The sequence below is a fragment of the Neoarius graeffei genome, chromosome 9 (assembly GCF_027579695.1).
Source record: "Neoarius graeffei isolate fNeoGra1 chromosome 9, fNeoGra1.pri, whole genome shotgun sequence".
Taxonomy (NCBI): Eukaryota; Metazoa; Chordata; class Actinopteri; order Siluriformes; family Ariidae; genus Neoarius; species Neoarius graeffei.
The window spans coordinates 14,143,608-14,159,263 of record NC_083577.1 but is presented as its reverse complement, the minus strand read 5'-3'; the positions used below and the strand labels follow the sequence as shown (position 1 = coordinate 14,159,263).

Genomic DNA, 15,656 nt, shown 5'->3' with positions numbered 1-15,656 from the left:
GTTGATCAGTCCTGCACACTGGCTTGGAGGAATTTTAGCCCATTCCTCCGTACAGAACAGCTTCAACTCTGGGATGTTGGTGGGTTTCCTCACATGAACTGCTCACTTCAGGTCCTTCCACAACATTTCGATTGGATTAAGGTCAGGACTTTGACTTGGCCATTCCAAAACATTAGCTTTATTCTTCTTTAACCATTCTTTGGTAGAACGACTTGTGTGCTTAGGGTCGTTGTCTTGCTGCATGACCCACCTTCTCTTGAGATTCAGTTCATGGACAGATGTCCTTACATTTTCCTTTAGAATTTGCTGGTATAATTCAGATTTCATTGTTCCTTCAATGATGGTAAGCCGTCCTGGCCCAGATGCAGCAAAACAGTCCCAAACCATGATACTACCACCACCATGTTTCACAGATGGGATAAGGTTCTTATGCTGGAATGCAGTGTTTTCCTTTCTCCAAACAAAACGCTTCTCATTTAAACCAAAAAGTTCTATTTTGGTCTCATCCGTCCACAAAACATTTTTCCAATAGCCTTCTAAATTGTCCACGCAATCTTTAGCAAACTGCAGACGAGAAGCAATGTTCTTTTTGGAGAGCAGTGGCTTTCTCCTTGCAACCCTGCCATGCACACCATTGTTGTTCAGTGCTCTCCTGACAGTGGACTCATGAACATTAACATTAGCCAATATGAGAGAGGCCTTCAGTTGCTTAGAAGTTACCCTGGGGTCCTTTGTGACCTCGCTGACTATTACACGCCTTGCTCTTGGAGTGATCTTTGTTGGTCGACCACTCCTGGGGAGGGTAACAATGGTCTTGAATTTCCTCCATTTGTACACAATCTGTCTGACTGTGGATTGGTGGAGTCCAAACTCTTTAGAGATGGTTTTGTAACCTTTTCCAGCCTGATGAGCATCAACAACGCTTTTTCTGAGGTCCTCAGAAATCTCCTTTGTTCGTGCCATGATACACTTCCACAAACATGTGTTGTGAAGATCAGACTTTGATAGATCCCTGTTCTTTAAATAAAACAGGGTGCCTACTCACACCTGATTGTCGTCCCATTGATTTAAAACACCTGACTCTAATTTCACCTTTATATTAACTGCTAATCCTAGAGGTTCACATACTTTTGCCACTCGCAGATATGTAATATTGGATCATTTTCCTCAATAAATAAATGACCAAGTGTAATATTTTTGTCTCATTTGTTTAACTGGGTTCTCTTTATCTACTTTTAGGACTTGTGTGAAAACCTGATGATGTTTTAGGTCATATTTATGCAGAAATATGGAAAATTCTAAAGGGTTCACAAACTTTCAAGCACCACTGTATGTATGTATATATATATATATATATATATATATATATATATATACACACACACACACATATATACACACACACACACACACCTGTGTGTATTTTATATATATAAAAAATACACACACACAGATACATACACACTATATATTAGTTAAAATTATAGTTCAATACTATGTTCAATTTTTTTTATACAACCAGTTCTAGTATTTTTCACTCAACTGAATCGGTCTGGGAAGCACAAATAATTTTTCAAGGAATAAACAGTGGTTTAAAAATCATTTGCACTTCCCAGCTCTCTTGTGCTGACAGCCTTTAATGTAATTAAAAAATAATTTTATATCTGAGAAAACAAATCCATTATATTTGTTTAACATCTGCAGAAACAAATTAACAGAAAATAACATTTCACAAAAAACAAAAACAAACAAAAAAACCCTTATATATTATATGGACATAAGTGTTTTACTGGGAAACATATGTCACTTGTATTTTTCATATGAGCTACATCCAGGACATGTTTTTCAATATCCTCACTCATGAGGATATCAATGGTTTTGATAAATTTGGGGATTTTTATGATTGTGAATGTGTCTAAATAATAAAAAGAACATCACACGTTGGCTTGAAGATATGAAGTTTATCTTCTTGTATGAAAAACTCTCATTTTTCATACAAAATACACTGCACATCTGAGTGATGTTTAAATAATATTGTCTGGGGTTGACCGGTACATCAGATACATTCCATTCAGCTAGCAAAATGCTGAACAAGGTGAAGATATATTTCATTCAGCTAGCATGTTCAAGATCATGCTTGCTGAATGAAACATATCTGATATACCATGAAAGAGTCAGCCATTATTACTATTCTACTACATACACTCTCTTTTCCAGTTTTTCGAAGTCTGTGAATCTGTTTTTCTCTTGTAAACCGAGGGGAAATGTCAGGGCCTTCTCGTCCTTCAGAAAAGGCCCAAATATATCTGCATTTCAAATGTTATATTTAATTTCTTTCATTCTTTAACTGCTTTCATTCTTTCATAATTTCATTAGACTTAGAAGAGAATAATTATAATTTGGCCTCATTTTCTATCATATTTGCTTCAGAAATGAAAGGGTTACTGTCCTGAAAACATTAAAATAGAGAGTTATCCAATTAGCTTTTTTTGTATTTGCTGTCTCCAGGCTGAGAAGAGTTCAGAGCTGGCTCACTCACTGGTTAGGACTTAATTGCTGGGACAGAAGGCCATGGTTTCTGGTTTATGTAGGAAGTGACAGATGAAATAACCAATCAGATTTTGAATTATAGTGAGAGGGACGAAAAATTCATCACCCTTGACTTTCTCAAAGGCCAATGCTAGCTTAACCGCAAGTCAGCGCAGTCAACGCGGCAGTGAAGTCACCTTCCAGCCAGTGTAGCGTTCATCAGCAGTGTTAGTGAATGCTAATAAAGCGATCAAGCCAGTCTCACAGGCTAATGACCGACAAAGTAAGATTTCTGGTCTCCAGACTTTTCTTCCGCGCACGCTCACCACAGTATTTTTCACTCAGACTTAAATATTCATTTCCCTATGTAATTTACTTTTAAAATAAACAGACAACTACACACGGCAGAGCTACTTGGCACCCTGTCACTAATCCCTTGCAAAATCATTTGCCCTGTTGCTTTTTTGATGTGTCTGGCTAAGGTTTGGCTGAGCTAATGTCCCAGCTCCAATCCAAGAGATTTGCCACTGCTTGTAAATATGCAAGAAGTTTTGGTAGTCTTTCAGCTGTTCAACGCATCTTTACTTTCAGTTTATTTACTTGGTGGTAATTATAGCATAGCTCATCCTAGCCCTGGATTGGCCTAGTCTTTCTCTTTCCCAGCAAACAAAAAGGATTCTGTACATGCGCAGCAGAAAATTCTTTCATTGGATATTCACATCAGCTCCGACATGTGACGTCATGTTGTCTTGACAACCATGCAATATCGTAAACCATATTACATGCTCATTCTCCATTGGGTACAGTGGCATAATACACATAGGATAAACGATATACTGACAATGCTTCACAATTACTTGCTATCGAATCAAACAAATGGAACCTAAAAGGGAACAGAATATGTTTTTATTCCATAGAAAATGTGTCCTGTATGTATAATATTTCAGTCTGATGACATCACTCCCAGCGTTTTCCCGCTGAGACACGTGTTGTCAAAATGGTGACCTGGTTAAAAATTGAAAGTTAATCAAAAGAATTTTATTCACTTCACTCACTCATGAATACGTTCACCACTCGAAGATAAAATTCATACCATTGTGCCACCATGTTTTTTATATATAAAAATTTCTCACACATATGCTCCCCAGCCTCTTTAATAGGAACTTGGAGAGGGCGAATGAGTTAAATGACTTCTTCAATCGGTTCAACCAGTCCACGTCCCCCCCACCCTCACTGCAGCCATCTCTCCTTCTTCCCTCAACACACCTCTCCCCAGTCATCACAGCAGGCCCCTCATCCCCCACCTCAACACAGACTCTTCCATGCATTACTGCAGACCAGGTCAGAGGTCAACTGAGGAAGCTTCACCCCAGGAAAGCAGCAGGCCCAGACAAGGTGTGTCCCCGACTACTGAAGACCTGCGCTGCTGAAGTGGGTGAACCACTCCAATGCATCTTCAACCTCAGCCTGCAGCTGGGGAGAGTGCCCACCCTCTGGAAGACATCATGTATTGTTCCAGTTCCCAAAAAGAATCGGCCCAGCAAGCTGAACGACTTCCGACCGGTGGCACTCACTTCACATCTGATGAAGACGTTGGAGCGGCTCTTCCTCAGCCTCCTCAGACCCCAGGTACAACATGCCCAGTACCGGGCAGGTGTTAGTGTGGAAAACACCATCCTCTACCTGCTACACCGAGCCCACTTGCATCTGGATAAGGGAAATGGCACAGTGAGGATGCTCTTCTTGGACTTCGAGTGCCTTCAACACCATCCAGCCCCTATTGCTTCAGGACAAACTGAACAGGATGCGAGTGGACCCCTGCCTGGTCACCTGGATCTCCAGCTACCTCACTGACAGGCCACAGTACATCAGACTGAAGGACATCACGTCTGACACTGTGATTAGCAGCACCGGAGCACCCCAGGGCACGGTACTGGCCACTCTTCTCTTCACCCTGTACACCGCGGACTTCTGCTACAACTTGGAGCTGTGTCACATTCAGAAGATTGCAGATGACACAGCCATCGTTGGGTGCATCAGTGACGACAGAGAGGAGTATAGGAGCCTGGTGAGAGATTTTGCTGTGTGGTGCAACAGGAACCATCTGCAGCTCAACACCTTGAAGACCAAGGAGCTGGTCATTTACTTTGGGAGGTCCAGACCAAGGTCACAACCAGTTCTGATCGAGGGAGTCGAGGTGGAGGCTGTGGATTCCTACAAGTACCTCGGGCTGTGGCTGGACAGCAAGCTGGACTGGACTTGCAACACCAAACACTTGTACAGGAAGGGACAGAGCAGGCTATGCTTCCTTAGGAGGCTGCGGTCCTTTAACATCTGCAGGAAACTCCTGTGGATGTTCTATCAGTCCGTGGCTGCCAGTGTCCTGTTTTACACCGTGGTGTGCTGGGGGGCAGCACATCCAAGAAGGACACATCCAGGCTGGACAAACTGATCAGGCGGGCCGGCTCTGTGGTCGGCATGAAGCTGGACACACTGGTGACGGTGGCAGAAAAGAGGTCTATGGACAAACTATTGAACTTCATGGACGATGCCAGTCACCCTCTGCACACCATCATCAGCAACCAGAGGAGCCTGTTCAGTGACAGAATGCTTCTTCCCAAGTGCAGGACGAACAGACTCAAAAACTCCTTTGTCCCTCATGCCATCAGACTGTACAACTCCTCTCTGGGGGGGAGGAGGGGTAACAGGAGGACAGAGGACGGGAAGGAGCAGTAGCAGTAGCCTAACAATAAGCAATACCGAACAATGTGCAATATCTCTCCTGCCACACCCCCTTCTCCCCCCTTTATGTATTTATTTATTTATTTATTTTATTTTCCCCCTCCCCCCATATCTTGTTCTTTTTATATTTGTATATGTAAATACTTAATTTATTTTAATTTATCTAGAAGTTTTCCTCTATTTCTTTTCTCTGTTTATCTGCAATGATGCTGCTGGAATCTTAATTTCCCTGAGGGAACCCTCCCAAAGGGATCAATAAAAGTTTTATCTAATCTAATCTAATCTGATCTAGTTCTTGATTCTAAGATTCCTGTTCTTGGCTGCAGGAGTGGAACCCAGTGTAGTCTTCTGCTGTTGCATGCAGAGATGCTTTTCTGTTCACCATGGCTGTAAAGCGTGGTTACATGAGTTACTATGTCCTTCATGGCAGCTCAAGCCAATCTGGCCATTTTCCTCTGACCTCTCTTATCAGCAAGGCATTTCCATCCACAGAACGGTCACTCACTCAATGTTTTTCATTTTTCACACCATTGTGTAAACCTCTAAAGACTATTGTGTGAGAAAACCCCAGGAGATCAGCAGTTTCTGAAATACTCAAACCAGTCTACCTGGCACCAACACCCATACCACAGTGAAAGTCACAGAGATCACAATTTTTCCCATTCTGATGTTTGAAGTGAACATTAACTGTTGCTCTTGATTTGTATCTGCATGATTTTATGCATTGTGTTGCTGTCAAGGGATTGGTGGATTAGAGAACAGCATAAAACAGACAGCAGGTGGATGGGTGTACCTAATAAAGTGGCTGGTAACTTTTTTTAATAATATAAAAAAAAAACACACCCATCCACCAGCTGTTTCGCAGTTCTCTAATCAGCCAATCCCTTGACAGCAGTTTATATATCTATATCCCTGCTTGTTATTGTAACAGTGGATTCAGTAGTGTTCTAGAAATACAGGCAATATCGAGAATATCTCTGAAAAAAGAAATCTATCATGATATGAGGAATGTGATGTCACATAATCCAGCCCTAATTCAAGCCTCCCCCGTGGCCTTTACAAAGTAATTGGAAAAGAGAACTGCATTAAAACAAACAAACAAACAAACACACACTGGAAATCAGCTCTCCTGTTTAAGATGACATAGTACGTTTTGCAATACATGCTTTAAACCTTGGTGAAATTAGTATTTAACTCTGTTCACATGGTTCACAAAATCTACCTCCCAAATACAGCATGGCTTTTACCATCTGTTCCACAGCACCTGTGACTGTATGTCAGCTTTGTGCTGATCTCAGGCTGGACATCCTCCAGGTTCACACCAAAATCTTATACAAGAAGAACTTTATCAACCGTTATGTACAACACATCCAACAAAACTAAAGATATTAACAAACACTGGAGCCATGGCATTACAGTATAAGGTTTGTTTGGTTTGCTCCTAAACCAGTTGTGATGTGGGGCAGAGACAGTACAGTACATTACCTTCTGACACGATGGAGAGAAACACAGAAGGAACTGCTTCAAATTATTCTGTGCACTTACTTGTTAGTTCTTCACAAAGTAGTGCATTATTTTTAAACACACACATACCTCTCTTGCTATGACATTGAGCGCATCCTCCTCCGGAGTCACCCCGTTTCTGTTCGGAGTTCTTTTGCGTCCCGGCCCCTGAGAAGCCATTCGGTGACGGTACTTTTTTTTTTTTACTTTATACTCAGTTTAAGAATGAAAAGCGATAGTCCTTCATGAGAACTGTAGTTTTTCCAAACGCAGTGTCGATGTTGAAGAAAAATCTCCAAAAAAGTAGAATGTTTCGAGAATTTCCGGTGCGGAAGAATTGCGCGTGTATCCGCTGCTCGCGTGCTTCCTCTTCGGTGGGTTGTCAAAATTAACACCGAAGCAAAAAATATTTAAAACGAACAATGAAATATCGAGCTGCTACATACCCTGTTCATAACCATGTTCCGACCAGTTCAACTCGTTCATTTAACTCTGAGCCTCAAAGTTCAACTCCATGAGAGTTTCATACTCGGAGACGTCCGTTTCCTTCTTCTGTAACAGCGGAGCGGTGACGCTGTGTTCACAGGCTGCACTATTACTATTACTCCCACTCTCCTCTCATTACTTGTGATGGCGAGAGTTCGATGCTAAAAACAGCTTCCTTCTTATTGCCCTTCTCAGGTCACATGGCCGTCGCTTATATAACATTAAGTCTAGGCTTTTAAATGCACATGGCGAGTATTAATATTCAACGATGACTTAGAGGTTCTTATTTATTTTAACCCACCAACATCTGTCTCAAGCTGTGTAAATTCATGTTGTTTCCGTTTGTGGTGGTGTATTGTATGGTAGACTTTACATTTTACTTACTTTTTTACTCTACATGTTACTTACCCTTTACATTTTAAAAGGGACTTTGGATGATCAGTTGAAGTAATTAGAATAAAAGTTAAGGTTTTGTCAGAGGAGTCACTCCAGTGTGTTCTGACATCTAGTGGTAAAGTACAGTGCACATTAAACTGCAACCAAGGAAAAGCTTTGTGGGTAATAAGCGAGCAAGCTGATCCTAGCAGATACGTTAAGACAAGTCTAACATAAAAGCCATCACTGCTGTCAAGCTTGGGCATTTCTTGCCCAATTCAGTTGGCCTGGTATCTCCATCTAACTGTGACTCAACACAGGTGAGACTGCATTTTAATGGAATAGTAAATTCCATCTTCAACAACTGTAGCTTCCAGGTTCTTCTCCCATAGGTCTTTTGGGCAACCTAACATGTCTCTGCTGAAATCCAAGAGGACAAACCTGGTGCACTTGTCTTCAAGGCACCACTGACATGTGCCTTCAGGGACCTTTGACATGGGAAAGGGCTTTGAGCTGAAAAGCAAGATGCTGCTCCTTGTGGACTGTTTATCCCATGGGCAATCCTCTGCCACCCCGTGGTCAGATTAAAGCTAATGCATGAGGGAAGGCTTATTTCCAATTTAATGAAATGGTTTAACATTCAAGGAGTTTTCTCCTGTGTATTAAGTGACCAGTGGCTTATAGAAATAGGAGCACTTGCAGGTCTGTGTAACCAACTGAATTTAGCTGTGATACCTTCAAAATGAGCCAACTAAAAGTGAAACTGGACAACTGGAGAATGGAAAAAAACATTGCCTAGTCTTTTTCCAATTTTCAACTGTCTAGCTTCAGTGGCCCTGTTCCCATTGTAACCACAGATTACTGACAGGAGTGGAACCTGATGTGGTCTTCTGCTGTACATTCAACTGGTACTGATCAGTAAAACACTCCTGGCAAACATTGCCCAGATGGTTGGCAGGTGTAAAGAATCTATTACTAGAAATTTTTCTGTACATCTAGCAATAGCATTTATGAGTAATTCCCAAAGAAATAACATGGAAGAATAGCAGATAAAAGACTCATAATCCCACGTCCAAGTTACAGTGCTGCTGTACTTAACACAGGGCAAGTCCCTTCTGTAGCATTTGGTCGTTGTGAAGCACACTGCACGTCCTGCACAAACCTACAGCAAATTTAAACACTCGTTAAAACATTACCAAAAAAAAGCCTAATTAACGTAACGAAACCTGTGCTATCTTCTCGGGTGTGGACAGTATGCTGGCTCTACCAGACAAGCATAGCCAGTGGGCTTTCAGTACACCTCTTTTGCATACCACTGTGCTTCCAGTGCACTCATGTGCTTTGTTGTAATTATGCTTCTTTTGCATTGTGTGCGCATGGGGATACTACAGTGGTGCTTGAAAGTTTGTGAACCCTTTCAAATTTTCTACATTTCTGCATAAATATTATCTAAAATATCAGATTTTTACACAAGTCCTAAAAGTAAAGAGAACCCAGCTAAACAAGTGAGAAAAAAAATATTATACTTGTTCATTTATGTATTAAGGAAAATGATCCAATATTACATATGTGAGTGGCAAAAGTATGTAAACCTTTGCTTTCAGTATCTGGTGTGACTCTGTGCAGCAATAACTGCAACTAAACGTTTCCGGTAACTGTTGATCAGTCCTAAAATCGAGCTTGGAGGAATTTTAGCCCATATTTTATATATATACACACACACAGGCCCGGCCCTTACCAATTTGACACCCTAGGCAAGATTTTAGGTGGCGCCCCCTCCCCAACATCAGTTAAAGCCACTGATAGTGTATCTACAGTATACTAACAAGAAATGGAATAGCTTTGTCTTAAAACATTCTTTTATTTAAATAAAGAAATTGCACTTTCAAAATATTTAATACTGAATTAAAGAAACAAATACAAAATATGAACTGAATATATGAAACATAATATAAATGGCTTACATAAAGTATTACATTTACAGTACTCCCAAAATAAAAAATGTAAACAAGTGTTGTAATTCGTAAATGCAATACAAATAAGGCATTGCACAAAATAAGATATTAAAGAAACCAGTGTGCATGAAAAATACAAGGATTTAAATAAAAATAAAAAATATATAAAATTGTGATATTAAAAAGACCTCTAGTGGTGTTTTTTGGTACTGCCTTCAACTTCAACTATTGAAAAACTAAATGAAGAACGGGGTAAAAAAAAAACTGTTGATATGTAACTATATGTGTATATGTTGATATTGAATATAGTACAAGGGAAATACTAGTTTACTATATGTTGATATGTTGTGCTGCTTTCCTATTTTTTTTTCTCAGCACTTTGATGTCTGTCCTGTCTCTGTCCACGTATGGGAGAGTGAAAAACGTAATTTCAGCTCCTTTGTATGACTGGTGCATGTGAGGAAATTGACAATAAAAGTTGAACTTGAACAACACCAGCGCGTCCTCAATCTCACATAACCTGCTACAGCTTTACCCTCCTAGTCTTTCTTGCAGCAAAGTCATCTACAACATCATCATATGATAACATATGTCTAGCATATGTAAAGCCTGGTCGGACGAGAAGGGGCGCCTTGGGAAAGTAACAGGTCTATTAATAATAATAATAATAATAATAATAATAATAATATTTACTGAATTCCTCACCACCCGCTCGGTGAGTTGCTTTTGTGTATTCTTCCTTTACAGGAGAGAAAGTGTGCCAAATGCTATTTGTAAAGAGAACACATCTTGTGCTTGTTTCGTTTCCCTGCAGTCTTGACGCACTGAGATTGTTTCTTGTTTTCAACGCGTTTATTATATTTTCCTCCAGGAAGCTCTTCGCAGCATGGTTGCTTGAATGAGCTGCTAAACTGTCATTTTAATGAGAACACAGATCAACAAAGCAACTTTGTTTTATTAAAAAAAAAAAAAAAACGTGCCAGGCACCATTGGAATATCTCGCTGCGAAACGTGTTCGGTGCATAAAAGACCTTTACTTCAGCCCAGACTGCTCCAAGTGCATCCATATTCAAAACAAGCAACAGATCTATGTCAGTTGTCTACATTATGCAAAAACACTCTTTAGCCAACAACACTTAGGCTATTACATGGCCAAAACAGAGAATAGCCGCGGATGCGCGCCCGAAGACACACTATAAGACAGGGCGAACCACTGTTGAGCGCTTATTGTTTCATGATTAACAACCACCACCCCACCCCGCTTTTTTTGACAAATCGCACCCTGACTACATGCTTTGCTGTACAATTAAATTAGGCTAAGACAGAGCCGGCCCGTGGCATAGGCAATATAGGCAAATGCTAAGGGCGCTGCGTCCATCCAGGGGCGCAGAAACAGGGGGAGAAAAATTATGACTTCCACTATTCTGAAAACGAGTCAGCATTATAATGTCTTAGCCTAATTTAATTGTACAGCAAAGCATGTAGTCAGGGTGCGATTTGTCAAAAAAAGCGGGGTGGGGTGGGGGTTGTTAATCATGAAACAATAAGCGCTCAATAGTGGTTCGCCCTGTCTATCGTGTGTCTTCGGGCGCGCAAGTGCGCATCCGCGGCTATTCTCTGTTTTGGCCATGCAATAGCCCAAGTGTTGTTGGCTAAAGAGTGTTTTTGCATAACGTAGATAACTGACATAGATCTGTTGCTTGTTTTGAATATGGCTGCACTTGGTGCTCCAAGTGCAGCGTCTGTCGGTGTCGTTGAGCAGTCTGGGCTGAAGTAAAGGTCTTTTATGCACCGAACACGTTTCGCAGCGAGATATTCCAATGGTGCCTGGCACGTTTTTTTTTTTTAAATAAAACAAAGTTGCTTTGTTGATCTGTGTTCTCATTAAAATGACAGTTTAGCAGCTCATTCAAGCAACCATGTTGCGAAGAGCTTCCTGGAGGAAAATATAATAAACGCGTTGAAAACAAGAAACAATCTCAGTGCGTCAAGACTGCAGGGAAACGAAACAAGCACTCAGATGTGTTCTCTTTACAAATAGCATAAATGGCACACTTTCTCTCCTGTAAAGGAAGAAGACACAAAAGCAACTCACCGAGCGGGTGGTGAGGAATTCAGTAAATAATAATAATAAATATAGCTGCAAGCAGCAATGAGGGGGCCAAGCACCCTATGAGCCTAGTCGTCAGGCTCGCAGAATGCATTTGGGCCAGACAGATGGTCACAAGCACACACAAGAAGTTTCATGTCGATATACCATCGTTTGACTGAGATACAAGGTCATTTGTTGTTCGGCGGCTTCACCATCAAATTCGATTGACTGTGATGGCTGAAATTACTTCAAGTGTACTTGGTGTGTGTCTGTGTGTGTGTGTGTGTGCTAGAAGACTGCTGACATATGAGCTCAATGACATATGAGCCAAAATATATTTTGTATAGTTATAGCGCCCCCTAATGGCCAATGTGCACCAAATTTGGTATGAGAGCTTGCGGAGGGGTGGGGCATAATCCCACCAAGTTTGGTTAAGAAATGTCAAAGGGCTGCCGAGATATGAGCTCACATCCTGTTTGACGTCTTCGCAGCTGAGTTTCATTGGCTGCTGCGGCCAAAAAGTTTAAAAATTTCAAAAGACTGAGGATAACTTTTGTGCAACTTGGTCCAATGATGCTATCAACCAAGTCTGGGCAAATATGGTCAGAAATTGAGGGAGGAGTAGCAATTTACATGATTTTAACAAAATTCAAAATGGCGGAAAATCTACCAGGTGCAATATGACGAGATAGGATACGTTGGATTCGGTTTGACCGATGGATTCCAGCAATACTAAGATTTTGACAATCAGCCGTACGGTTCAAAAGTAACAAGCAGAAATGTACTTCCAACTTTGACCTGTTGGTGGCGCTAGAGAGTTTGAGGTGGTGAGTTGAAATTTGCTGACAAGAACCTTGAGGCAGCCTAGAATCAGTGTGCCCAATTGGAAAACCTCTAGTCAGATGGTTCTATGGGTTGCCATAGAATTTCATTGATTTTAACAAAATTCAAAATGGCGGAAAATCCTCAAGGCAGAATATGATGTGATATGGTGCGATGGATTCGTCTTGACCCATGGATTCCAGAGATAGTTAAATTTTCTTTCTAGCCAAAACGCATCATGAGATATGAGCCAAAAGTCATTTTTCCTAGTTATAGCGCCCCCTAGCGTCCAATTTGGTCCAAATTTTTTGTGGGCCTTTGGGAAGGGGTTTCGCATAATGCCACCAAGTTTCGTCAAGATAGGCCAAAGGGTCACCGAGATATCAGTGCACTTCCTGTTTTGCGTCTGCGCAGCCAAATTTGATTGGCTGCCACGGCCAAACGCTTATGAAATTCAAATCACCGGGTATAACTTTTGTGCAGGTTGGTCCAATTATGCTATCTTCCAAGTTTGGGAGAAATTGGTAAAAAATTGTGGGAGTTGAAACATTTTAATTGATTTTCACAAAATTCAAAATGGCGGGAAAAGTATATGGGCGGAAAATGACGTCATGGGGTGCTTTGGATTCGGCTTGGCCCAAGGATTCCAGGGATACCAAGGTTTTGGAAATCAGACCAACGGTTCAAAAGTTACAAGCAGAAATGTACCTGCAAATTTGAGCTGTTGGTGGCGCTAGAGTGTTTGAGGTAGAGGCCTGAAATTTGCTGAGAGGAATGTTGAGACTGTCTAGAATCAGTGTGCCAAATTTCACAACTTTTTACCAGACGGTTCTATGGGCTGCCATAGACTTGCAGAGGCGGAAGTGGACTGAATAATAATAATAAATATAGCTGCAAGCAGCAATGAGGGGGCCAAGCAACCTATGAGCCTAGTCGTCAGGCTCGCAGAATGCATTTGGGCCAGACAGATGGTCACGAGCACCCACAAGGAGTTTCATGTCGATATACCATCGTTTGACTGAGATACAAGGTCATTTGCTGTTCGGCGGCTTCACCATAAAATTCGATTGACTGTGATGGCTGAAATTACTTCAAGTGTACTAGGTGTGTGTGTGTGTGTGTGTGTGTGTGTGTGTGTGTGTGTGTGTGTGTGTGTGTGTGCGTGTGTGTGTGTGTCTGTGTGTGCTAAAAGACTGCTGACATATGAGCTCAATGACATATGAGCCAAAACATATTTTGTATAGTTATAGCGCCCCCTAATGGCCAATGTGCACCAAATTTGGTATGGCCCCTTGGGGAGGGGTGTGGCATAATCTCACCAAGTTTGGTTAAGAAATGTCAAAGGGCTGCTGAGATATGAGCTCACTTCCTGTTTGACGTCTTTGCAGCTGGGTTTCATTGGCAGCTGCGGCCAAATAGTTTTAAAATTTCACAAGACTGAGGATAACTTTTGTGCGGCTTGGTCCAATGATGCAATCAACCAAGTCGGGGCAAATTTGGTCAAAAATTGAGGGAGGAGTAGCAATTTAATTGATTTTAACAAAATTCAAAATGGCGGAAAATCTACCAGGTGCAATATGACGATATAGGGGGCTTTGGATTCGGTTTCACGGAAGGATTCCAACAGTAATAAGATTTTGACAATCAGCCATACGGTTCAAAAGTAACAAGCAGAAATGTGCTTCCAACTTTGACCTCTTGGTGGCGCTAGACAGTTTGAGGTTTTGAGCTGAAATTTGCTGACAAGAACAATGAGGCAGCCTAGAATCAGTGTGCCAAATTTCTCAACCTCTTGCCAGACGGTTCTATGGGTTGCCATAGAATTTCATTGATTTTAACAAAATTCAAAATGGCGGAAAATCCTCAAGGCAGAATATGATGTGATATGGTGCGATGGATTCGGCGTGACCCATGGATTCCAGAGATAGTTGAATTTTGTTTCTACCCAAAAAGCATCATGAGATATGAGCCAAAAGTCATTTTTCCTAGTTATAGCGCCCCCTAGCGGCCAATTTGTTCCAAATTTGTTGTGGGCCTTTGTGAAGGGGTGTGGCATAATCCCACCAAGTTTCGTCAAGATAGCCTAAAGGGCCACCGAGATATAAGTGCACATCCTGTTTTGCGTCTGCGCAGCCAAATTTGATTGGCTGCCATGGCCTAACGCTTATGAAATTCAAAACACTGGGTATAACTTTTGTGCAGCTTGGTCCAATAATGCTATCTTCCAAGTTTGGGAGAAATTTGTCTAAAATTGAGGGAGGAGTAGCATTTTAATTGATTTTCACAAAATTCAAAATGGCGGGAAAACGATATGGGCGGAAAATGACGTCATGGAGTGCCTTGGATTCGTCTTGGCCCAAGGATTCCAGGGATACCAAGTTTTTGAAAATCGGACCAACGGTTCAAAAGTTACAAGCAGAAATGTTCCTGCGAATTTGACCTGTTGGTGGCGCTAGAGGGTTTGAGGTAGAGGCCTGAGATTTGCTGAGAGGAATGTTGAGACTGTCTAGAATCAGTGTGCCAAATTTCACAACTTTTTATCAGACGGTTCTATGGGCTGCCATAGACTTGCAGAGGCGGAAGTGGACTGAATAATAATAATAAGAAACAATAGAATCACTATGGGTGCCTTCGCAGCTTTGCTGCTTGGCCCCCAAATATAGCTGCAAGCAGCAATGTGGGGGCCAAGCAGCATATGAGCCTAGTCGGAAGGCCAGCAGAATGCACTTGGGCCAGGTAATGCCCTTGTGCAGCTTAGTCCAAAGTTGCTATCTACCAAGTTTGGGAGAAATTGGTGAAAAATTGAGGGAGGAGAAGCATTTTAATTGATTTTTACAAAATTCAAAATGGCAGAAAATCCTAAAGGCTGAATATGAAGGCATAGGCTGCGATGGATTCGGCTTGAGCCAAGGATTCCAGAGATAGTGGAATTTTGTTTCTAGCCCAAAGGCATCATGAGATATGAGCCAAAAGTCATTTTTCCTAGTTATAGCGCCCCCTAGCAGCCAAGTTGTTCCAAGTTTTTTGGGGACCTTTGTGGTGGTGTCTGGCATAATGCCACCAAGTTTCGTTAAGATAGCCTAAAGGGAGGCCGAGATGTGAGCACACATCCTCTTTCGCATCTGTGCAGCCAAATTTGATTGGCTGCCACG

The 15,656-nt window shown here is 41.5% G+C and overlaps 1 protein-coding gene across 1 annotated transcript in view; it reads right to left on the bottom strand.

The window, feature by feature from the left end:
- The window catches only part of LOC132892101 (uncharacterized), a 178,645-nt gene extending 171,247 nt beyond the window's left edge, over positions 1–7,398 (bottom strand). The window contains exon 1 of the mRNA XM_060930502.1: positions 6,865–7,398. Coding sequence (XP_060786485.1) covers positions 6,865–6,954 — 90 coding nt within the window. The 5' untranslated portion in view covers positions 6,955–7,398. The remainder of the gene's footprint in view (positions 1–6,864) is intronic.
- Between the last annotated feature and the right edge of the window lie 8,258 nt (positions 7,399–15,656).